The following is a 25,214-nucleotide window of genomic DNA, read 5'->3' as shown; positions in this document are numbered from 1 at the left end:
GCTGAGCAGAGAGCCAGACGCGGGACTCGATCCCAGGACCCTGAGATCATGACCTGAGCCGAAGGCAGCAGCCCAACCCACTGAGCCACCCAGGCGCCCAAAAGTCTACAAATTCTTGTAGACTTTATTCTGTGCATATACAAACATTAGACATATGCTTTAATTGGCATATGACATTTATCATGGGTAGCAATCCATATTTTATAAATAAGTACTAAATCCGCTCCAGAGGTTGGGAAGTCCAAAATCAAGATACAGGCAGATCCAGTGTCTGGTGAAGACCTCATTCCTACCTTGTAGATGGCTGCCATCTTATATTCTCACATGGCAGAAAGCAGAGCAAAGAGAAAGCCCTCTCTGATGTCCCTTTTATAAATATAAAAAATCCAGGATCATTTTATACTTCGCTGCCCTAGTCCTGGAATTAGGAATTTCAGGAGTCCTGGTTCCTTATAGTGGAAATGATATTTAAGATTTAGGATCTGGGGCTGCCTCGCTTGCTCTGTTGATAGAGCATGTGACTCTTGATCTAGGGGTTGTGAGTTCAATCTCCATATTGGGCATATAGCCTAAAAAAAAAAGAATTTAGGATCAGGACACTAGATATGGTCCTTGCTACTGGAATATCATTGTGTCTAGGCTGTTTCAGTGGAACAAAGCTAGGAAGTGTGTGTGCATGTGTGTGTGTATGATGTGTGTGTTAACCATGAGTTCACGACAATACATTCTGTTTTAGCCTAACACCACAGAGTTTATTCTCACCTTTCCCGGTTTATTATCTAGTACTGGTTTAGACTACTTACATTGGAATTATCTGGAGATTCATTTATCTACTAATTAAAAATTCAGATTATGGGATCACAAACTCAGTTTTCCATATCAAAAAGCTGTTTTTAAAAAAATCCTAATTCTGTTCTGTAGTGGATCTTTAATAAGGTGAGTATGCAAGACCCCTCACAATGTTGGATTAACAAACGTCGAAGGGTTTATAAAATTCAGTCAAAAATAAGGTGTTTGGGGAGGTTGCAAAGATGGTGGAGGATAGGGGATCCTATTTTAGCCAGTCCCCTGAAGTAAGTAAGCTGGATATCTACCACAGCACTCTGAATACCTATAAAATCTGCCTGAGACATAGGAGGATATATCTGGATCTCTACAAACAGATATCTCCAGTGTTTAGTTTCGAGGTATGAAGCAGGGAGCCATGATTTTATGGGCAGGTATTGGAAGATAAATGGAAGTGGGAGGGAGCCTCTGGGATCCTATACCACTGGAGTGCAAAAGGCTCTCGTGCTGGGGCCCAAACAGAGACTTGCATACCATAGAGGTGGAGGAAGAACTTTAGGGCAGCCCCCCAAGCTGAAACCTGAAGCTGCAGGGGCGCAAATGCGAACTGGGGGTTGCTGACAGTTTTAGAAAGACAAAGGGCAGAGACATGGCTGGACCTGGACGTGAGGGCTGAGAGTGCTTCTGTGGGGTGCACACAACCCAGGATGCTGTGGTTTTTAGCAGCACAGACAAAAACAGAGATACTATCGCTTGGAAAGTTCACTGAAGAACAGACTGCGCTCTCTCTGTTCTGAGACAGAGGTTTATAGATATGATCACTTCTGCTCTGTTGGAAGAAATGCAGAAAGATGCCGGGGAAAGCTACCAGAGAACAAAAGCCTCAAAAAACCAGTTTTCACTCAGTCTGTCCCCCACCAACAAGGGGCAGGGCAACTCTGCCCAAAAACGATTGCCTGAGTAACAGCAAGGCAGGTCCCTCCCCAGAAGACAGGATGGGAGAACAAGAGGCTGACAACTCTAAGGTCTCTATAAAATAGGGGCATCTTGCTTGAGTTGTGATCAATAATTCGGACTCTGTGCATTCCCTCAGCCATCCCTCAACAGAATGACTAAGGGAGGAACCCCCAGACTGTGACCTCTGCTACAGAACTAATGGATATGGATATAAAAAAAGATGTCAGAAATAGACTTCAAGGTAACATTTATGCAGACAGTAGCTAGGATGGAGAAAACCATTAATGGCAACATATATTCTCTAAGGGCACAAATGAGAGCTGATCTGGCAGAACTTAAAAATGCTATCAATGAGATCCAGTCTAATCTAGATACTCTTTTTATTTTTTAAGATTTTATTTATTTATTTGACAGAGAAAGAAATCACAAGTAGGCAGAGAGGCAGGCAGAGGAAGAGGGGGAAACAGGCTCCCTGCTGAGCAGAGAGCCCGATGCGGGACTCTATCCCAGGACCCTGAGATCATGACCTGAGCTGAAGGCAGAGGCTTAACCTACTGAGCCACCCAGGCGCCCCTAATCTAGATTCTCTCTCTCTCTCTCTCTCTTTTTTTTTTTTAAGATTTTACCTTTTTTTTTTTTTTTTAAGATTTTATTTATTTGACAGATCACAAGGAGGCAAAGGGGCAGGTGGGGGGGGAGCAGGCTCCCTGCTGAGCAGAGAGCCTGATGTGGGGCTCAATCCCAGGATCCTGAGACCACGACCTGAGCTGAAGGCAGAGGCTTTAACCCACTGAGCCAGCCAGGCACCCCTCATCCAGATACTCATAACAACTAGGGTAAATGAGGTGGAAGAACAAATTAGTGATCTAGAACACAAACGGTTAGAAAAGAAAGAACAGGAGGAGACCTGGAACAAACGGCTTAAAATCCATGAAAAGAGAAATAAGTGATGCCAGAAATGTTCCAATGTCAGAATTATTGGGATCCCTGAGGGGAGGGGTGGAGAGAGAGAGAAGACTAGAAGATATATTTGAGCAAATCGTAGCTGAGAACTTCCCTAATCTGGGAAATGAAAACATTTGTGTCCTATAGGCAGAGAGGACCCCTCCCCAAATCCAGGAGAACAGACCAGCACCCTGGCATGTAATAGTAAAACTAGCAAGTCTTAGAACCAAGGAAGCCATCTTAAGGACAGTTGGGGGAAGAGATTCCTTACATACAGAGGGAGGAACATCAGAGTAACATCAGACCTGGCAAGCCGGAAAGGGCTGGCAAGACATATTCAGGGTACTAAATAAGAAGAACATGCAACCAAGAATACCTTCTCCAGCAAGGCTGTCATTAAGAATAGATGGAGATAAAGAGCTTCCAGGATGGGCAGAAACTGGAAGAATATGTGACCACTGAGCTGGCTCTGCAAGAAATATTAAGGGGTGTTCTATAAAAGACCCCAAGAGTGATATAGAACAGAAATTTACACAGATAATCTATAGAAACAAGGACCTCAAAGGCAACATGATGATGACAAAATCATATCTTTGAATAATCACTCTCAACATGAACAGCCTAAATGCTCCCATAAAACTGCATAGGGCTATAGATTGGATAAAAAAAGACAGGACCCATCCATGTGCTGTCTATAAGGGACTCACTTGAACCTAAAGATACATTCAGACTGAAAGTGAAGGGATGGAAAACCATCTTTTATGCTAATGGACCTCAAAAGAAAGCTGGGCTAGCAATTCTCATATAAGACAAAGTAAGCTAAAGACTGTAGTTAGTGATACAGAAGGACACTATATCATTCTTGAAAGATCTATCCAACAAGAAGATCTAACAATTTTAAATATCTATGCCCCTAGCGTGGGAGCAGCCAACTATATAAGCCAACTGTTAACCAAAATAAAGAGACATACTGAAAAAAAAAAAAGAGAGAGAGAGAGAGAAAGACATATTGATAATAATACATTACTAGTAGGAGACTCAACACTCCACATCTTAGCAGAAAATCAGCAAAGAAACAAGAGCTTTGAATGACTCAGTGGACCAGATGGACGTCATAGATAAATACAGAACATTCCACCCTAAAGCAACAGAATGCTCATTCTTCAGCAGACATGGAGCTTTCTCCAAAATAGATTACATAATGGGTCACAAATCAGGTTCAACCAATACCAAAGATTGAGATTATTCCATGTATAGTCACATACCACAATGCTTTGAAACCAAAACTCAATCAGAAGAAAAAGTTTGGAAGGAATTCAAACACTCGGAAGCTAAAGACTATCCTGCTCAAGAATGTTTGGGTCAGGGTACCTGGGTGGCTCAGAAGCCTCTGTCTTCACTCAGGTCATGATCTCAGGGTCCTGGGATTGAGCCCCACCTCGGGCTCTCTGCTCAGCAGGGAGCCTGCTTCCTTCTTTCTCTGCCTACTTGTGATCTCTCTCTCTCTCTCTTTCTGTCAAATAAATAAATAAATAAAATCTTTAAAAAGAAAAAATGTTTGCGTCAACCAGGAAATCAAAGAAGAACTTAAACAATTCATGGAAACCAGTGAGAACAAAAACATATCAGTCCAAAACCAATGGGGTACAGCAAAGGTGGTCCTCAGGGGGAAATACATACCATCCAAGCCTCACTCAAGAAAATAGAAAAAGCCAGAATACACAAACTATGTTTACACCTTGAACTGGAGAAGCAACAACAAATTAAGCCCAATGCATGCACTAGAAGGGAAATAATTAAGTTTAGAGCAGAGATCAATAAATTAGAAACCAGAAATACAGTAGAACACATCAACGAAACTGGAAGCGGTTTCTTTGAAAGAATAAGATCAATAAACCACTTGCCAAACTTATCCAAAAAAAAAAAGAGAAAGGATCCAAATTAATAAAATTATGAATGAAAGGGCACAGTCATGTCTAACACCAAGGAAATAGAAACAACTATCAGAAATTATTATCAACAACTATATGTGAATAAATTAAGCAACCTAGAAGAAATGGATGCATTCCTGGAAAACTAGAAACTACCAAGGAAGAAATGGATAACCAGTAATGACATTAAAGCAGTGATCAAAAACCTCCCAAAAACCAGAGTCCAGGACCTGATGGATTCACTGGTAAATTCTACCAAATATCCAAAGAAGAAATAAAACCTATTCTCCTGAAGCTGTTTCAAAAATTAGAAGGAAAACTTACAGACTCATTCTGTGAGTCCAGCATTACCTTGCTTGCTCCCCAAACCAGGCAAAGACCCTTTCAAAAAGGAGAATTTCAGACCAATATTCCTGATGAATATGGATGACAAAATTTTCAACAAGATCCTAGCTAATAGGATCCAATAGTACATTAAAAAGATTATCCACCACGACCAAGTGGGATTCATCCCTGGGGTGCAACGGTGTTCAACATTCACAAATCAATATGATAGAACACATTAATAAGAGGAGAGAGAAGAACTGTATGGTCCTCTCAATTGATGCAAAAAAAAAATATTTGAAAAAATACAGCATCCTTTCCTGATTAAAACTCTTCGGAGTATAGGGATAGAGGGAATACTCCTCAATATCATAAAATCCATCTGTGAAAAATCCACCCCGAATATCATTCTCAATGGGGAAAAGCTGAGAGCCTTTCCCTTGAAATCAGGAACACAACAAGGATGTCCACTCTTGCCACTTTTGTTCAACGTAGTATTGGAAGTCTAACCACAGCAATCAGACAACAAAGAGAAAAGGTACTCTGATTGGCAAAGTAGAAGTCAAACTCTCTCTCTTTGCAGATGACATGATACTTTATGTAGAAAACCCAAAAGATTCCACCCCCAAATTACTAGAACTCTAATTCAGTAATGTGGCAGGATACAAAATCAATGTACAGAAATCAGTTGCTAAATCAGGAAACAACAGATGCTGGTGAGGGTGTGGAGAGAGGGGAACCCTCCTTCATTGTTGGTGGGAATGCAAGCTGGTGCAGCCACTCTGGAAGACAGCATGGAGGCTCCTCAAAAAGTTGAAAATAGGGTGCCTGGGTGCCTTAGGGGGTTAAGCCGCTGCCTTTGGCTCAGGTCATGATATCAGGGTCCTGGGATGGAGCCCCGCATCGGACTCTCTGCTCAGCAGGGAGCCTGCTTCCCTCTCTCTCTCTGCCTGCTTGTGATCTCTTTCTGTCAAATAAATAAAATCTTAAAAAAAAAAAAAAAAAAGATGAAAACAGAGCTACCCTGTGACCCAGCAATTGCACTACTGGGTATTTACCTTAAAGATACAAATGGAGTGATCCGAAGGGGCACATGCACCCAGATGTTTATAGCAGCAATGTCCACAATAGCCAAACTCCTAGATGTCCATCAACAGATGAATGAATAAAGAAGATGTGGTATATCTACAATGGAATACTATGCAGCCATCAAAAGAATCAACATTTGTGGCGACATGGATGGAACTAGTGGGTATTATGCTGAGCGAAATAAGTCAATCCAAGAAAGACAGTTATCATGTGAACTCCCTGATATGAGGAATTTGAGAAGCAATGTAGGGGCTTGGGAGGTAAGGAAGGAAAAAATGAAACAAGATGGGATTGGGAGGGAGACAAACCATAAGAGACTCTTAATCTCACAAAACAAACTGAGGGTTGCTGGCAGGGGTGGGAGTGGGGGAGAGGGTGGTTGGGTTATGGACATTGGGGGAGGGTATGTGCTGTGAAGTGTGTAAACGTGGCGATTCACAGACCTGTATGGGGCTAATAATGGGGCTAATAATACATGATTATTAATATTATTAATACATAAGAATTGATGTAATGTTAATAAAGTTAATAATTTAAAAAGAAATCAGTTGCTTTCTAATACACTAACAATGTAACTGTAGAAAGAGAAATTAGAGAATAGATTCCATTTATAGTAGCACCAAAACCCATAAGATACCTTGGAATAAACCTAACCAAAGAGGCAAGGGACCTACTACACTCTAGAAACTACAGAACACTCATGAAAGAAATTGAAGAAGAAACAAAAAGACACAAAAACATTCCATGTTCATGGGTTGGAAGAATAAATATTGTTAAAATCTGCTGGCCAGAGCAATCTATACTTCCAAAGCCATCCCAATCAAAATACCAATGGCATTTTTCAAAGTGCTGGAACAAACAATCCTAAAATTTGTATAGAATCAGAAAAGACCCCGAAGCGCCAAGGATATGATTTTGAAAAAGAAAAGCTGGGGGCATCATGTTGCCTGATTTTAAGCTATATTACAAAGCTATAATCACCAAGACAGCACATAAGCCAGTGGAACAGAATAGAGAGCCCAGATATGGACCCTCAATTCTATGGTCAAGTAATCCTCAACAAAGCAGGAAGAAATATCCTATGGATGAAAGACAGTCTCCTCAATAAATGGTGCTGGGAAAATTGGATAGCTGTATACAGCAGAATGAAACTCGACCATTCTCTTACACCATACACAAAGATAAACTCAAAATGGATGAAAGACCTCAGTGCGAGACAGGAATCCATCAGAATTCTAGGGAGAACATAGGCAGTAACCTTCAGCATTGGCCATAGCAACTTCGTTCAAGACACGTCTCCAAAGGCAAGGGAAACAAAAGCAAAAGTGAACTTTTGGCACTTCATCAAGATAAAAAGCTTCTGAAAAGCAAAGGAAATAGTCAACAATACAAAGAGGCAACCCATGGAATGGGAGAAGATATTTGCAAATGACACTACAAAGGGCTGATACCCAGGATCTATAAAGAACTTCTCAAACTAAACACCCAAAAAACAAATAACTGAGTAAAAAAATGGGCAGAAGGGGCACCTGGGTGGCTCAGTGGATTAAGCCTCTACCTTCGGCTCAGGTTATGATCTCAGGGTCCTGGGATCGAGCCCCACATCGGGCTCTCTGCTCGGTGGGGAGCCTGCTTCCCCCCTCTCTCTGCCTGCCTCTCTGCCTACTTGTGATCTCTGTCAAATAATAAAATCTTTTAAAAAAAAAATGAGCAGAAGACATAAACAGACACTTCTCCAAAGAAGGCATACACATGAAAAATGTTCATCATCATTAGCCATCAGGGAAATTCAAATCAAAATCACATCAAGATACCACCTTACACCAGTCAGAATGGCAAAAATTGACAAGGCAAGGAACAACAAATGTTGAGAGAGCTTGTGGAGAAGGGGGAACCCTCTTACACTGTTGGTGGGAATGCAGGTTGGTATAGCCACTTTGGAAAACAGTGTGGAAATTCCTCAAAAAATTAAAAATAGAACTGCCTTATGACTTAGCGATTGCACTACTGGGTATTTACCCCAAAGATACAGATGTAGTGAAAAGAAGGACCTCATGCTCCCCGCAGTGTTCGTAGTACCAGTGTCCCCAATAACTAAACTGTGGAAAAAGCTGAAATGCCCCTCAACAGATGAATGGCGAAAGAAGATGTGGTCCATGTATATAATGGAATGTTACTCAGCCATCAGAAGGGATGAATTCCCAACTTTTGCATCCACATGGATGGGACTGGAGGAGATTATGCTGAGTGAAATAAGACAAGCAGAGAAAGCCAATTATCATATGGTTTTACTTATTTGTGGAGCATAAAGTATAGCATGGAGGACATTAGGAGAAGGAAGGGGAAAATGAAGGAGGAGACAAACCATGAGAGACCATGGACTCCTGGAAACAAACGGAGGGTTTTAGTGGGGAGGGGGTAGAAGGGATGGGTTAGTCCGGTGATGGGTATTAAGGAGGGCACATAGTGCATGGAGCACTGGGTATAATATGCAAGCAATGAGTCATGGAACACTACATCAAAAACTAATGATGTATTGTATGGTGACTAACATAACAAAGTAAGAAGAAATGTTTTGAGGCCTCCTGGCTGGCTGGCTGGGTTGGTAGAGCATGCAACTTTTTTTTTCCCCCCAGTATTTATTAAAGAGCATGTGCAAGTGGGAGGGGGGAGGGTCGGGTGGGGCGAAAGAGAGAAGAGTCTTAGGCCAACTCAGCGCTGAGCATAGAGCCCTCAGGCTCCATCCCACAGCCCTGAGATCGTGACCTGAGCTGAAACCAAGAGTTGGGCACTCAACCCACTGCAAAACGAGGCATACAACTCTTGATCTTGGGGTGGGAGTTAAGCCCCACATTGGGTGTGGAGCCTACTTTAAAAAAAAGAAAAAATATATATATATGTTTTACTTATCATTTTTGCCCCATTTCTTTATTTACATGTCATTTTAGACATTATTTATTTACTTTTTACTTCTTTCTCTTTGTCTTTTATTCTCTTTGTCTTTTATTTATGCTTAAAGGTATACCACATACCTTTGATAGCTTTGTTCATTTCTCTCCATTTTCTCTCTCTCCTTTGATTACACAGTATTTATCAGTCCTGTTCAAGTTGACTAATTCTTTCTTCAGCCAGTTCAAATCTACTCTTGAGCCCCTGTAGTGAGTCACTGTTCTAGGTGAGTGCTCAAGTGTAAGTAGCCTCTGATCATCATGGCTGGGACCTTCACAGTGTGGACCCACTTCCCTAAAGGAACTTGGGTGAGGGCCATTGTAGTTCAAGGAGGAAGCAGGATTCTCAGCCTGCTGTTCTAATAGGATAGAGCTTTCATGCTTTAGGTTGGAGAAAGGGAGTCCTGAATTTTTGGCTAGCCACAGGAGGGAAGGAGTCCTATGGGTCCTTGGCTGCACCCACCTAGCGTGAAGTCTCTCTAAAGCTAAAGAAGCAATGGAGTGAGTCCTGGTTCAAATGCCACAGACTCTTGTTGTTAGATTTTCCTGAATAAATGTTTTTTCAGAATATAAAAATTTATCATCTTAAACCATTTTTAAGTATGTAGTTCAGTGGAGATGAGCATATTCACTTTGTAAAACCAATCCCTAGAACTTTGTAATCTTGCAAATTTGAAACTACACACGTTAAACACTACCTCCCACTCCCTGCCCACCACCTATCTTCTCTTTCTGAATTTGATTACTTTAGGTACCTCACCTAAGTGGACTCATGCAGTGTTTGTCCTTTTGTGACTTACTTCTCACAGCATGGCATCAAAGTTCATTTGTATTACAGTATATGTCAGGGAGCCAATTTGGCTCAGTCATTTAAGCATCTGATTCTTGGTTTTGGCTCAGGTCATTATCTGAGGGTCATGAGATGGAACCCCACTTCGAGCTCCACACTGGCTGTGGAGCCTGCCTAAGATTCTCTTTCTCCTTTCCCTCTATCCCTCTCCCCCCACAAAATAAAATAATATATATTTAAAATTATATGTATCAGAATTTCCTTTTTAAGGTTGAATAATACCACATTGTGTGTATATACCACATTTTGTTTATCCATTCATCTGCTGATGGACGTATAAGTTGCTTCCACCTTTTGGCTATTGTGAATGATGCTGTTATGAACATGGGTGTACAAATACTTTTTGAGACTGTGCTGTCAGTTCTTTTGGGTATATACCCAGAAATGGAATTGCTAAGTCATACAGTAATTCTGTATTTAATTTTTTAAGGAACTGCCTTACCATTTTCCACAGCAGTTATACCATTTTACATTTCCACTAACAATTCCCAAGGGTTTCACTTTCTGCACATCTTTGTGAAACTTCTTTTTCTTTTTTTTTTTTTTTTAATAATAGACATCGTAAAGGATGTGAAATGGTGTCCTGTGGTTTTCATTTGAATTTTCCAGAGTATTCATGATTTTCATGTGCTTGTTGTCCATTTGTTTATCTTCAGAGAATTGTCTGTCTAAAGCTTTTTAAAAATCTGTTTCAGCTCAGATTTCTTTTATTCAAGATATTGGAAGGCTTCCTCTGAAACGACACTTTGGAAGGTAAGCTGAATTAATTTTAAAAACTTGTTTCAAAGGGCGCCTGGGAGACACAGTGGGTTAAGCCTCTGCCTTCGGCTCAGGTCGTGATCTCAGGGTCCTGGGATCGAGCCCCACTTTAGGCTCTGCTCAGCAGCGAGCCTGCTTCCCGCCCCCTCTCTCTCTCTGCGTGCCTCTCTGCCTACTTGTGATCTTTCTCTGTCAAATAAATAAATAAATTCTTAAAAAAAACCAAAGCAGATAACAAACAAAAAAAACCTGTTTCAAGACCTGTTACTGAAATGTCCACTGAATGTTACCTATTTATTAAGTATACAGCCAGTAAAATTTATCTGTAAAATCTAAGAAATAGTTGTTATTCCCAGTGATTAATGACCATATGATTGTGTTGTAGATCCATCATTTTATTACATATAACAGTATATTTTCACTGGCTCACAATCATAAAAGTAAGGGGATTTTAAAAATTCTTCATTTAACAAATCTTGCATACGTGGAAACCCCTTTTCACCTTTCCTGCCCAGAGGTGTTCTTAGCCTGTGTTTCAAGCCTGCATTGACCAGCAACTACCACAAAAGCACTCTTTTTTTTTTTTTTTAAACTTCCTTCTCTTAGTAGATTCAGACAAATTAAAAAACAAAACAAAACAAAACCACAGATATAGAGAGGTAAATCTTTATTTGTGCTATTCCTTTTATTCCAAAATCACTTCTGGGCTAATACAGTGATTAAGACAATACCTATATTTCATTTCTACTTAGCTTATTTGTAAGGTTAAATTTTAAAAGTTTTAAAAGGGCTTTTTAACTGCTATTACTGGTTCAACTACTTGATCTAACTTGGGAGACAGGATTTGTCAGTGCTATTTACTATAGTCATTCATGATAACCGTATTTAGGGATGCCTGGCTGGCACAGTGAAGATAAGAGTATGAGACTCTCAATCTCAGGTTGTGAGTGCGAGCCCCACACTGGATGTAGAGATTATTTAAATAAACAATCATGATGACCATATTTAATATTATCATTGATTCATGTTGACAATATTAAACATTAATATATAGCTTGATAGTTAATATTTAATAGTTCTCTAGTTTCTGTAATATAACCTACACCTTATTTTTGTACATTTAGCTTATTTCCAATTTTATCACAATTTTCCTTGTAGCTTTAATCATTGTGAACATCAAATGCTATTTACATAGAATGTATTCCTAAAAATAAACTTGCTGGATCCATAGATATACACTTTTCTGAAGCCTTTATTCTATATTGCCAGATTACTTCCAGGAATATTTTGTCAGTTTTATGTCCACTTACAGTGTATCAATATATTATTTTCTCCTAGCTCTTGGCATCACTGGATTTTATTAAAATCTTCCTAAAAGGTCTTGTGGCACTTGGCTGGCTTAGTCAGAAGAGTATGAGACTCTTGATCTCGGGATTGAGTCCCACGTTGGGTGTAGAGATTAATCTTGTGTTTGAGTCCCACATTGAGTGTAGAGATTACGTAAATAAATGAAACTCTAATAACTAACTAAATAAATAAATAAAGGTCTTTGCCAGTTTTAAAGATGATGGTAGTACATTATTTTAATTTCAATTTTTATTTTTTTTTAAAGATTTTCATTTATTTAATTGTCAGAGAGAGAGAGAACATGAGTGAGCACAGGCAGACAGAGTGGCAGTCAAAGGCAGAGGGAGAAGCAGGCTCCCTGCCGAGCAAGGAGCCCGATGTGGGTCTCGATTCCAGGATGCTGGGATCATGACCTGAGCCGAAGGCGGCCGCTTAACCAACTGAGCCACCCAGGTGTCCCTAATTTCAATTTTTAAAATTAATTAGGTTGAACAATTTAGTTACCATTTCTATTTTTTATGTAAATTCTCCCATTTATACCCATTTTTTTCTTTTTCTTTTTTTCTTTTTTTTTTTCTTAAGAGAGAGTGCATGGATGTGTACCCACAAGGTGAAGGAAGGGCAGAGGGCTAGGGAGAGAGAAAATATTAAGCAGGCTCCACTCTCAGTGTGGAGCTGATCTGAACCCTGAGATCATGACCTGAGTCTGAATCAGGAGTGTGACACTTAACCGGCTGAGCCACCCAGGCGCCCCTACCTATTTTACTATTCTATTTAATTTTTCTTTTTAATTTGTAAGAACTGTTAACAAAGTCATTGATCAAGTCATTTATATTGTAAGTTGTAATGATTTTTTCACATATTGTCATTTACCTTGTACTATTTTATACCATGAAATAAACTAAAGGGCTTGACTAAATAGCGAGCTCAGTCAGGGTAAGTGAAAGGCTAGAGATGGCTTCATAATTCTCACACGCATGGCATAATTTAAAGATAACCTGTTTTTTCGTTATTATGATGCCTGCATTATGAATCTGGCAGGTTGAAAATGGAAGCCCTGACCGACCGGGAACCTGGATTGATAGACCCAGACAGTGGAGATGAAGCCCATCTTAATGGAGGAGGGCAGCCTGCAGAGGAATCTCTGGGTGAACCCACTCATACCGCGGAAACTGAAACGTGCTGTCTGCCTTTGAGTCAAAATAGTGGGAGTGAACTGCCTGCCAGCCAGCCTCAGCGCTTTTCCGCACAAGACATGGAAGAAGAAGAGCTGATAATAGAAGACTATGAGAGCGATGGGACATAGAAACCAGCCTGCCGGTCATGGTACTACTTGGCAGGTTCATGTGCATTTTATTCAGTGATATTTGGACAGAGATAATATACTTTTCAAATGAATGACAGCTTAATACTTCACTCTTGTAGTATTTCAGCACAAGAAACTGACTTCTCTTGTCATTTTGAAGTAAACAGATCAAGTTTCAAATAATATCTTAATTTTTTTTCTCTAGTATTTATTTAGTCTTGTGAGTGGTTGGGAGAGGAGGTCAGTGTGAATGACGTGTGTTTGAACATTATGCCAAATATCAAAGAATGTGAAGGAATAACTCAGAATACTAAAACTTTATGGGGTTGTAAATATGAATTATGAAACAGTTTAGCATGCAATTATGAGTGTAAATAAACCTTGTGCCTTATCCACAATTTCTCTATGGTCTCTAACTTCTCAAGTACCATTTTTATATGCTGTACAGTGGACTATTTTAGATGCTTTTTGGAAAGTATTTAATTTATATCAAAATTAAAATGTTGAATTTCTTTTCGTTTCTTTTTTTAACTGTTTCCTAACATATAGTTTCGTTTCGGCCACGTATCATTGGGCATACATGACTATCCGTTGTTAACTTTTCAAAAACAGGGAAGGGAATGGCAACCTTGCGCTGAGAACTCTCCGGTGGGACTAATCACACCTTTTACTACCTTTCCGAGCTGTGTGCTCGCTCCGAGGCGCGGGCGGAGCTGAGTGTGTAACCGCCGCTCCGAGGTGCGGGGCGGGCCGCGACCCTCCCGGGTGCGGAGCGAAAGTCCGGGCCTGACAAAGCCGGGCGGGGCAAACTTGGCTCGGCCCCGCCCCGGGAGCTGAGCGGGCTTTCCCTGCGGTGGGCGGCGTGCACGCTCTTCCCGGCAGCCGCGCAGGTGAGTGGGCCCGAGGGGTGGGGCTCTCGTGAGGCGGCGGCGGACGGGGAGGGGCCCGCTCCCGCCACCCCCGCCTCCGCCCCGGCAGGTGCGCGGTTGGGGAAGCAGAGGCCTTGGGCCCCTCGGCGCGCGCCCGGGCCCGCGGCGCTCGCCACTCACCCCCGCCATAACCTGCGGCCGAGGCCGGACGGAGGCGCAGAGAGCGAGGTGAGGGCGCTGGGGAGCGCGAGGCCTGCGCGTCAGGAGGGCCGCTTAGCCAGCCCGCTTTCATTCAGGGGACACAGGTGCGCGGCGAGGCGCGTCCAGCGGACGCCCTTCCCCGGCGCCGGGATCCTCTGATCCCGATCTGCGCGCGGACTTAGTTCCGGCCGCTTTGGGGCGTCGTCTCGACTGACGGAGATTGGATTTTCTGTTGAACGCGCAGACCGCGCGGTCCCCGGGGTGGGCAGTCCCGGGGAGTAAGAGAGAGACTAGCGGACCGAACGGCGAGCGGCGGGCTCGGGAGCGACCCCAGCGCCCGTGCTCGGTGTCCCCTGTCACTCACGCGTGAGTTAACTTAAAACCCTCGGGCCTTTCCCAGCTCCCAGGAAGCCCAGAAACATCTCGTGGGCCCAGCAGAACTTGAAAGCGATGCTTCAGGTTTTTGGAAAGGCGACAAGTTCGGTTCCCGTGTCACTTTCCTGGGGGAAACCACGTATCCTCCCCCCGCTATGGCTTTCAGAGCTGTGTGCGCCTACGGAAGGGAGCCAGAGTCCGGGGCTTGTCCAAAACAAAGACCCTCTGTGCCTCAGCGTGCTGAATCCAAGAGGGCTACCAGGGGCGCCCTGAGAGAGACGCGAGGCGTAGCTAGTAACCACGACGTCGGCGAATACCGCTGGCCATTCGCTTCTAAAATCACGTCTTTTGTTATTCCATGATTCCCCACGTTTATTTTTTGCTTTTTATGTAAAAATTATTTTTATTATGTAAACGTCGATAAGGTGTTCTGATTTAAATGAGCCACTTCACACAGGTGAAGATAAACGCATTTCAGTGAAGCACGCGTTTTTACCAGTGTGTTAAATTAAGCACTGGGATATTGACTTACGTAGAACTTGCTGCAGTTATTCCTGTGCTTTTGCTTCGACTTTTCTTAAGAAAATATATTTAGAAACAGCAATAGTACAGGGCATTTCTAGAATTGAAATGTTTTTAGACACAGGGGGCGCCTGCGTGGCTGTGGGTTAAGGCTCTGCCTTCAGAGCCCAAGGTCCTGGGACTGAGGGAACCTGCTTCCGCCTCTCCTCCTGCTTTCGGCTCCCCCTACGTGTACGCCGGCTCTCTCTGTCTCTGTCAAGTAAATTTAAAGTCTTTTAAAAAGTAAAATCAATGTTTTTAGACACAGATGAGATAAATGACAGAGACAAAAATAACTGCTAATTGCTGTCATTTATATCCTACTTTGCCCTGGGCACCATGCTGGAACTAGCAGTTAATTCTCTAAATTGGGATACCCCACTAGAAAACCCAGAAATTTAAAACTCTCTACATTTTCACCCATTCCGTGGATGACTAGTCTATGGTGGTACTTATCCTTCTGTGTGTACACTGCCTACTGCTCCTCTCCACCTGGATTTCTAATGGGTATCTAAAACTCTTCAGGCTGCATATCCCCAGGGCTTTCTCCAGTTTGGAGGGGTGGAGAAATGTTGCATATGAAACTATCGGATGTCTGAGATTTGCTTCAAAGTAATCTGTTGGCAGGAGGGATAGACGATACAGGATCGGTCATCAATGGATAATTATTGAAGTTGGTTGATGGGTATACAGAGGGTTCATGATACTATTCTTTTCACTTTTTATTATGTTTGAAATTTTCTATAATAAAAAAATTTTAATTCCTTGTGTTAAAAAATCTGACTTCTTTCTATCTCCATTGCTACCGCCATGATCCATTGGATTCAGCCAGTGGCATCTTAGCCAATCTCCCTGTTTTCTTCCTTGTCACCTGGAGTGTACTCTCGACTTGGTGTCCAGAGTGATTCTATTAAAACATGTCAGATCTTGTTACTGCTCTACTTAGAATGTTTCATGTGCTTCTCCTCTCACTCCTGGTAAAAGCCAAAATCCTTTCCCCTGGTTCTCAAGGCCCTAATGATTCAGATGGACTTAATTCTGCTGCTTACCCTCTCACTCACTCTTGCGGCCACCTTTGCCTCCATGACTTAATAGTTCTTGAACTTGCCAGGCACTCCTGCCTCAAGGCTTTTGCACTAGCTGTTCCATCCACCTGGACCGCTTCCCCTGATAACCTGTCTGTCTTCCTCCTCTCCCCTCCTTCATTTCTGTGTTCAGATGATACATTCTCTATGAAGGCTTCTCAGGTCATTCCATGTAAAATTATAACACCCTGTGGCAGAGAGCTCCTTATCACCTTTCTTAACTTTGTTCCTTAGCACTCAGTGTATTTCATTTTCCTAATCTGTCTTCTGTCATCCCCCCATTGAGAATTAAGTTCCATGAACTCAGAGATTTCAGTTGTTGGTTTTTTTTTTTTTTTTTTAAGATTTTATTTATTTATTTAACAGACAGAGATCACAAGTAGGCAGGGAGGCAGACAGGGAGAGGAAGCAGGCTCCCTGCTGAGCAGAGACTCTGATTCGGGGCTCAGGGACCTGAGCCAAAGGCAGAGGCTTTAACCCACTGAGCCACCCAGGCGCCCCTCAGTTGTTGTTTTTTTTTTTTTTTTTTTTTCACTAATACACTTTTTAGCATACCTGGTGCATAGCAGATGTTTGGTAAATATTTGTTGAATGGATAGGTCTCCATTTTACAAAATGAAATAAAGCAAAGCCTTAGGAGGGTACCTGTGTGGCTCGGTTGATTAAGCATCCCGCTCAGGTCATGATCTCAGGGTCATGAGCTCGAGCCCCTCATCAGGCATGGAGTCTGCTTAAGATTCTCTCTCTCCTCTCTTTCTCTCTCAATTTAAAAGCAAAACAAAACAAAACACCCAAAGCCTAAGGAACTTCTAAATGGTTCAACACTACAGAGGTGGGGTTCTCCATTTAAATTCTGAGAGCTTCATAGTGCCAAGTATAGTACTGTATGTCCAGTTAGTTTTCAGTAAATACTTGCTTATAAACAATGAGAGGGAGAAATTCATTGTTCTTAAACCTAGTAGTTATATTAGTGAATAGTATCCTTTTTTGTGTGTACATGTAGGTCACTGATTTCGTGAAGGAAGTCAACGGGTTTAGTAAAAGTGCTTTTTGTCTGCTTTATTTTTTAGGTGGATAAAACCTCTGAGATACTGTTTGAGTGTTGCTATGGCAACAGCAAATCACCTTTAGGTGGCCCCTCTGGAAAGAGTGCTACACGTGATACACATGGTTGCCCTGTGTTGTACTTCTGGGGAATCTTAACCTTCAGTGATTTTTTTTTTTCCCTCTGAGAATTCAGTTTTTAAAACTGAGTATCAATAATTAATATTTTAGAGTGGAAGAAGCAATTTCCCCTAAACTAACTTCCCTGATTCGAGAAAGAAAGGGGCTTTTCAGTCCCTGTATTTAATAGAGCTGCTTCTCCCAGGCCATTCCAAAGGAGATTTGAGGTAATGAATGAAGAGTATTTGCTGACACATCAAACTTCGGTATGCTCAAACTACTAAATATTTTGATTTAGGCATTTGAGAAAAGAGTTCTGCTTGGGATCTGTTGGTATCCTGTATTATTAAAATTTAGCTTTTATATGGTTTCTATACTTTGTTGTTTAAAGGGCTCATAGGTAAGTTAGATTTAGAAATATTTTAAATTGAGAACTAAGATTTTAATTTTGATTGCCCTTAAAATCATATAGAATGATGATGTTACCCCCTGACTAATATGTTGTATATTTTTAAAATATATCTATTATCCTTTTTACATGTCATGATAATTAGACATGATCATATTGGTTTCCTAAATATGATCATCTGCCATTAAGTAAATAAAATCAGGATCAGTGAAGGAATAAATAGCTAGGCATAAGTGATAATTTTAACTTCTTGGCCACAGGTATAAAGTCACAAATGTCGTCCAATGATGGAAGGTTCAGGAATCGGGACAGACATTATGATGAAGTCCCAAGAGATAGGGACTCACCCTATCACGACGGCACCATAGGAACCCTCCAGACTCTTCGTGACAGTGAGCTGGCTGTGAGCGCTGATCCCTTGCCACCACCCCCTCTCCCGTTACAGCCACCATTCGGCCCCGACTTCTACTCAAGTGACACAGAGGAACCGGCCATAGCCCCAGATCTCAAACCCGTAAGGCGCTTTGTCCCTGAGTCCTGGAAGAACTTCTTCAGAGGGAAGAAAAAGGACCTAGGATGGGATAAGCCAGTGTCTGACATCAGATACATCTCGGATGGAGTGCAGTGTTCACCTCCAGCCTCTCCAGCAAGACCAAACCACCGCTCACCCCTCAACTCCTGCAAAGATCCTTGCGGAGGGTCAGAAGGAACCTTTAATTCCCAGAAAGAGGCTGAGGCCATGTTTCACCACGATCCCTACAGTTCCCTCAGCCGACACACACAGACAGCCCAAACGTACAGTGAGAAGGTGGAAGAGTATAACCTGAGGTATTCCTACATGAAGTCGTGGGCAGGCCTGCTGCGAATTCTCGGTGTAGTGGAGCTGCTTTTGGGAGCTGGCGTCTTTGCTTGTGTCACAGCTTACATTTACAAGGACAGCGAGTGGTATAACCTGTTTGGATATTCACAGCCCTATGGCATGGGAGGCATTGGTGGCCTGGGCAGCACATATGGGGGCTATTATTACAGTGGCCCCAAAACCCCTTTTGTACTCGTGGTCGCTGGATTAGCTTGGGTCGCCACCGTTATTATTCTAGTTCTTGGCATGTCCATGTATTATCGGACCATTCTTTTGGATTCTAATTGGTGGCCTCTAACTGAATTTGGAATTAACGTTGCCTTGTTTATTTTGTATATGGCTGCAGCCATAGTCTATGTGAATGATACCAACCGAGGTGGACTCTGCTACTATCCGTTATTTAATACTCCGATGAATGCGGTGTTCTGCCGCGTGGAAGGAGGGCAGATAGCAGCGATGATCTTCCTGTTTGTTACCATGATCGTTTATCTCATTAGTGCTTTGGTTTGCCTAAAGTTGTGGAGGCACGAGGCAGCTCGGAGACACAGGGAGTGGATGGAACATCAGGAGGTAAGGAATTTCACCATCCTTCATTCATTTTTCAATTTTCTTTTTTGGTTATTTTCTTGCTAAATATGTACAGTTGTCAAAACAAGGATTTTATAAAAGCCATTTTTGTTTTTTAAATGATCCAAAATTCGAAAGTCCTGGCTCAGTATCCGACCTGCTTTTGGTGAGATAACCCACTGTGGCGTGTCACTGATGTGTAACATTGCGAGTGGGCATCCAATGGGGGAACACGGTATATGGTTTGTCAGCTGTGCTATGCCTGTGATGCTTACGGGGAAAATTTCTGTAACAAAGAATAATACCGTTTTCAGTACAATGACTGTCTGGTCATTAAAGTAAATTTGAGAACAGGGTTGATTCTTTAGTGTGGTAAAGTTCAATAAAAAAACAAAACTTTTAGGTGTTAGGTGGAAAGTGCTCATTTATAAGTTATGATGAGTGGCACTTTCCTCCAGTGGCTTAAATAAAGTCATGTAAGAATACAGTGAACCACATTTGGTTTTTTTTAAGTATTGAGAGGCTGAGTTGTAATGAACATACTCTGAAAACTTGCCCAGGCATTTTGATGTTTCATTCTTATTTTGGGATATAAGTGATTTGAGTGTTCCCAAATTAGAATGGGAGCCTGGCACTTGTTTTTATTTCCAGGATTTAACTAATTAAAGAGAAGAAGGAGGAGAAGGAGGACTAATAATAATAATGATAATGATGCCTGGAGGATAAGATTACATAAAAGCCATATTTAAAATTATTTTATTTCAACAGTAGCAAAAATATTAGAGTGTGTTCCTTTAGCTTCATTATACCCTGAAATGAGCTAATGTTTTGTTTTCTTTTAAGGAGAAGTGTGCAGTAGAATTACCTATGCTACCAACAATGTCTTAATAATTTTTTCTTAATTTTGAGTCACCTTATTATGCATTTTTCTTTTCCCACTTTTTTCTTAAGATTTTTTATTTTAAAAAAAAGATTTTTTATTTATTTGAGAGAGAGAATGAGATAGAGAACATGAACATGGGGGCGGGTAGAGAGAGAAGTAGACTGTGCTGAGCAGGAAGCCTGATGCGAGACTTGATCCCAAGTCCCTGGGATCATGACCTTTGTAGAAGGCAGATGTTTAACTGACTGATCCACCCAGGTGCCCTCTTTTCCCACTTTTCAAAGATTTCCTAGATACTATATAATTGCAAATACTATATATATGGGCAAATCTAGGTTAAAATGAAATCCTGCCCGGGACGCCTGGGTGGCTCGGTTGGGCAGCTGCCTTCGGCTCAGGTCATAATCCCGGCGTCCTGGGATCGGGTCCCGCATCGGGCTCCTTGCTCTGCGGGGAGCCTGCTTCTCCCTCTGACTCTGCCTGCCACTCTGCCTGCCTGTGCTCGCTCTTGCTCTCTCTCTCTCTCTCTGACAAATAAATAAATAAAATCTTAAAAATAAATAAATAAATAAATAAAAATAAAATAAAATGAAATCCTGCCCTTATTTACTCAGTAACCTGTTTATTTACTCACCTGTACATTTTGTGTTTAATCTTTTGTACAATCTTACATATAACAACAAAAAACTGCATTAATTTTGTAACAGCTACCTCATGTGTTATATGAAGAACCTCAACATGTTTCATTGTGATCCATACTCTCTCATCACAAAATATATTAATCTTATTAGAACTCCACATAGATTCAAGTTATTTCTAAAAATTTATCTCAGCACTTTAAGCATATTTCTTAAATTTACATCAGTGTATACAAAATAATTTCAAATTTTAATCAGTGTGAAGTGTGGATAGTGAAACACACTTCTTCATGATTTTATGTAAGTCTAATAACAGCAAACTTATTTTTTTTTAAGTATTTTTTTTTTTTTTTTTTTTTGTCAGAGACAGAAGGAGAGAGAGCGAGCGAGCACAGGCAGACAGAGAGGCAGGCAGAGGCAGAGGGAGAAGCAGGCTCTCTGCCGAGCAAGGAGCCCGATGTGGGACTCGATCCCAGGACCCTGGGATCATGCCCTGAGCCGAAGGCAGCTGCTCAACCAACTGAGCCACCCAGGCGTCCCTTTTTTAAGTATTTTAATTTTGACTTGACAGAGTGAGAGAGAGAGAGCGCACAAACAGGGAGAGCAACAGGCAGAGGGAGAAGGAGAAGCAGGCTCCCTGCCAAGGAAGGGGCTCAATGTGGGCCTTGATCCCAGGACCCTGGGATCATGACCTGAGCTGAAGGCAGATGCTAAATGTATTGAGGCACCCTGGCGCCCGTCAACAGACTTCTTAACATCATTTCAAAATTCTACATGAGTGTGACTATAATTATCAACATAAAACATTCATTTCTGTCTCCTTTCTCAAAACTTGTTTCCATAAGACTTTTTTTTTCCTTTTTTGGGGGAGAGAGAGCAAGCAAGAGAGAGCACAAGCAGGGAGGATAGGGGGAAGCAGGCATCCTGTGAACAAGGAGCTTGATGTAGTGCTGGATCCCAGGACCCTGGGATTGTGATCTGAGCCAAAGGCAGACATTTAACTGACTGAGCCACCCAGGTGCCCCCTGTAAGACTTTTTATGTTGGTTGATTAGACTTGAATTAGCTCTCATGTAGGAGGTTGCGCCACTTTGTTGCTGTAACTTTTTTTTTTTTTTAAGATTTCATTTACTTATTTGACAGAGAGAGACACAGCATGAGAGGGAACACAAGCAGGGGGAATGGGAGAGGGAGAAGCAGGCTTTCCGCTGAGCAGGGAGCCCGATGTGGGGCCAATCCCAGGACCCTGGGATCATGACCTGAGCCGAAGGCAGAGGCTTTACGACTGAGCCACCCAGGTGTCCCAGTTGCTGTAACTTCTTAAGCGTTAGCGGCTTTAATGGCCTGTGGGTTTTTTCTACTAATTTTATACCTATAACAGTTTAAATTATTTAATTGCAGAGGGTAGTGGAAGCCAAGAATAAATTAAAACTTCTAGGTAATTCAATGCAATTTACCTAATAGTCTGTATTAGGTCTGTACCTCTAACTGTGTGTTCCTGACAGGGAGTTAACAGTTAACCCACCTCCTCTGCTTCTTCGCTAGCCCATCCAAAGTCACCCAGATGAGCAGGGAACATCTGTCAAGTAGAGAATCCAAGTCTGTGAAATTGAGATTGGGCTATAAATACAAATGGATGAAAATATTTACAAAGTAGACTCACACCTCTCTGAAAAATCATTTTCACTCTTTTTTATTCTAGATAAGTGAGCCATCATTGCCATCCAAAAGGAAAATGGTAAGAATAAAGTTCACATTGTATATTATGTCTAGCTTGTTAAATGTTTTCTATCTTACCTGTTACCTACAGAGTAGATCATCTGTCTGTGAAAGTGTATCTATTACATTGAGTTCCTAACTGAATATCTAGTTCAACTTTCAGCTTTTTTCTCATAATGAAAGGATCAAATTAGATGTGCACATGGTGTATGTTGGCAAAACTGTAAGTGCTATCATTTTTTTAGCTTCTTTTTATTTTGTTAGTTAAGATTAAGCAAGTGAACAGCCATTTCTTCTTATGTTTAAAATTAAATTACAAATGAAATTAAATTTAATTTTAAAAATTAAGTTAAAATTTTTTAAGCCCAGGGATTCTCTCAAACTTTCTTTAGTCTTTTCAAAGTTCTTTTCTTTTCTTTCTTTTTTTTTTAATTTTATTTCATTTCATTTCATTTTATTTATTTGACAGAGAGAGAACACAGTAGGCAGAGAGCAGGCAGAGAGGGAGGGGAAGCAGGCTCCCCGCTGAGCAGAGAGCCTGATGCGGTGGGGCTTGATCCCAGAACTCTGAGATCATGACCTACTGAAGGCAGAGGCTTAACCCACTGAGCCACCCAGGTGCCCCCCAAAGTTCTTTTCAAAGTTCTTTGCTGTTCTTTTTCTCACCTTGCTTTTGGATGCTAAATTTTGTTGTGGCAAGAAGAAAATTCCTATTCCAGAATTGACTAATATCATGGCAGTAGTCAAGATATTTACCTTTCCATGCCTTCATTTGTTCCTCTGTAAAGTTGGAATAATAATTGATTCCTAAAAAAAAAAAAATAAAAATTTTTTGACTCTTAAAAAAAAAAATTGATTCCTACCTCACATTTGCCGAGAGAGTTAAATGAAATACTGTTATTATATTTAATAGCATATATGTAAAAACAATATATTTTAATAATCATAATTTTATCTCATTTTAAAGTCCTTTTTTAAAGATATTGAACATTATTTCTAAGCACGAAGTTGGAATCCAGCCTTTGGATTTCCCTTCTTTGTAAAGGGAGTGTATGTACTTGGTTCAAAACTAAATGTCTTCTCTCAATGTTTTCTCTCATACCTCATGCCTCAGCTTCCCAGCTCGCCCACTTGGAAGGAACCATTGTTATCAGTGCCTTGTGTTTCCTTTTAGACATGTGTTTATATTATCTGTATATGAAATGTATACACACACACACACACTTTACTCCCCCTTTCACACAAATGCTGGCATACCATACCCACTGTTATGCCCCTTATTTTCTTCTCTTAACAATACATTTCTAAGACATTTCCTTATTAGTACATAAAGAACTTCTGCATTCTCTTTTTATAACTGTATAGTACTGCATTGTATGGATGCTCTTGTTTATTTTGACTGCCTGGTTGCCCAATGGTAGTTTTACCAAGTTCCACTCCCAGAAGCACTATAGTGTTCCTCACACCTTGACCAACACAGTGTTAGGAAAATTGTTGACATCTGTCAACTTGATAGGTGAAAAATGGTGTCTAAAGTAGTTATAATTTGCATTTGTCTTTTAAGGAGTGAAACTGACCATTTTTCACATGTTATGTTTGCTTTTCCTTCCCTGTTTACTCTTCGTATCCTGTCTTTTTTCTTTTTTTTTAAATTTTTTAAAAAGATTTTATTTATTTATTTGACAGATAAATAGGCAGACAGTAGGCAGAGAGGCAGGCAGAGAGGGAGGGGAAGCAGACTCCCCACTGAGCAGAGAGCCTGATGCGGGGCTCAATCCCAGGACCCTGAGATGGTGACCTGAGCGAAAGGCAGGGGCTTAACCCACTGAGCCACCCAGGCACCCCTCTCCCCCTTCTACTTTTTAATTGAGTTGCTAATTTACACAAATCCTTTAAGTGCATGCATTTTGAAAATACCTTTTATAGGTTTTTTTAAACATTATTCTCTTTAACACAAATATAATATGAAAATGTTCTGTTCGCAGTAAAGTAAGGGATTTCTGAAGTGGACAAATGACACTTTGTCCAAGGGATTGTGATTAATACATCAGTGTTATCATTCATTCATTGAACAAACATGTCCCAATTAGATTGTAGGCTAGTGATATGGATACTACAAGGTACATCATCTCCATTTCCCAGGAGCTTACAAATCTTGTGAAAAAAAAAAAAAAACAAAAACAAAAACAAAAACAAAAAAACACAGTGTTAGTAAAGTGTGTATATATGTGAAAGAGTGAGCAAGAACCCTAAAACTGAAGTTGCTTAAAGATTTGTTTCTTGGGCACCTGGGTGGCTCAGTGGGTTAAACCTCTGCCTTCAGCTCAGATCATAGTCTCAGGGTGTTGGGATCCAGCCCTACATCAGGTTCTCTGCTCAGCGGGGAGCCTGCTTCCCCCTCTCTCTCTGCCTGCCTCTCTGCCTACTTGTGACCTCTCTCTCTCTCTCTCTGTCAAATAAATAAATAAAATCTTAAAAAAAAAAGATTTGTTTCTCAAAAAAAGGAGAGATTGGAGTTCTCTGCTATCTTCTGGGGAAATCAGATTATGGATGATAATGTCTCAAATTCAGCCTTGTTATTGGTCAAAACAATTGGGATCTGTAATTAGCCACAGATTTTAGTGGGTCAGTTGCCTTAAATTA

The 25,214-nt window shown here is 41.1% G+C and overlaps 2 protein-coding genes across 19 annotated transcripts in view; both read left to right on the top strand.

Moving 5' to 3' along the window:
* Nucleotides 1–13,754, top strand: part of RAD17 (RAD17 checkpoint clamp loader component) — a 42,059-nt gene extending 28,305 nt beyond the window's left edge. For 8 of the 12 annotated variants that reach the window (XM_082722958.1, XM_082722960.1, XM_082722955.1 and 5 more), the window contains 2 exons: nucleotides 10,526–10,583; nucleotides 12,978–13,754. In XM_082722958.1, the coding sequence (XP_082579084.1) occupies nucleotides 10,526–10,583; nucleotides 12,978–13,242 (323 nt within the window). In that variant the 3' untranslated portion in view covers nucleotides 13,243–13,754. Of the gene's footprint in view, nucleotides 1–104; nucleotides 2,147–9,119; nucleotides 9,237–10,525; nucleotides 10,584–12,977 lie in introns of those variants that run through there. The other 4 variants (XM_082722959.1, XM_082722951.1, XR_014309522.1 and 1 more) reach the window with 3 other exon arrangements.
* MARVELD2 (MARVEL domain containing 2) overlaps nucleotides 1–25,214 on the top strand; it is an 89,130-nt gene that overhangs the window by 50,366 nt on the left and 13,550 nt on the right. The window contains exons 1-4 of one of the 7 annotated variants that reach the window (XM_082722966.1): nucleotides 14,060–14,132; nucleotides 17,404–17,724; nucleotides 18,167–19,335; nucleotides 22,555–22,590. In XM_082722966.1, coding sequence (XP_082579092.1) covers nucleotides 18,181–19,335; nucleotides 22,555–22,590 — 1,191 coding nt within the window. In that variant the 5' untranslated portion in view covers nucleotides 14,060–14,132; nucleotides 17,404–17,724; nucleotides 18,167–18,180. Of the gene's footprint in view, nucleotides 1–13,940; nucleotides 14,340–17,403; nucleotides 17,764–18,166; nucleotides 19,336–22,554; nucleotides 22,591–25,214 lie in introns of those variants that run through there. The other 6 variants (XM_082722968.1, XM_082722967.1, XM_082722969.1 and 3 more) reach the window with 6 other exon arrangements.

Source organism: Mustela nivalis, assembly GCF_964662115.1.
Source record: "Mustela nivalis genome assembly, chromosome: 3".
NCBI lineage: Eukaryota > Metazoa > Chordata > Mammalia > Carnivora > Mustelidae > Mustela > Mustela nivalis.
This window is presented reverse-complemented; position numbering and strand designations above follow the sequence as displayed.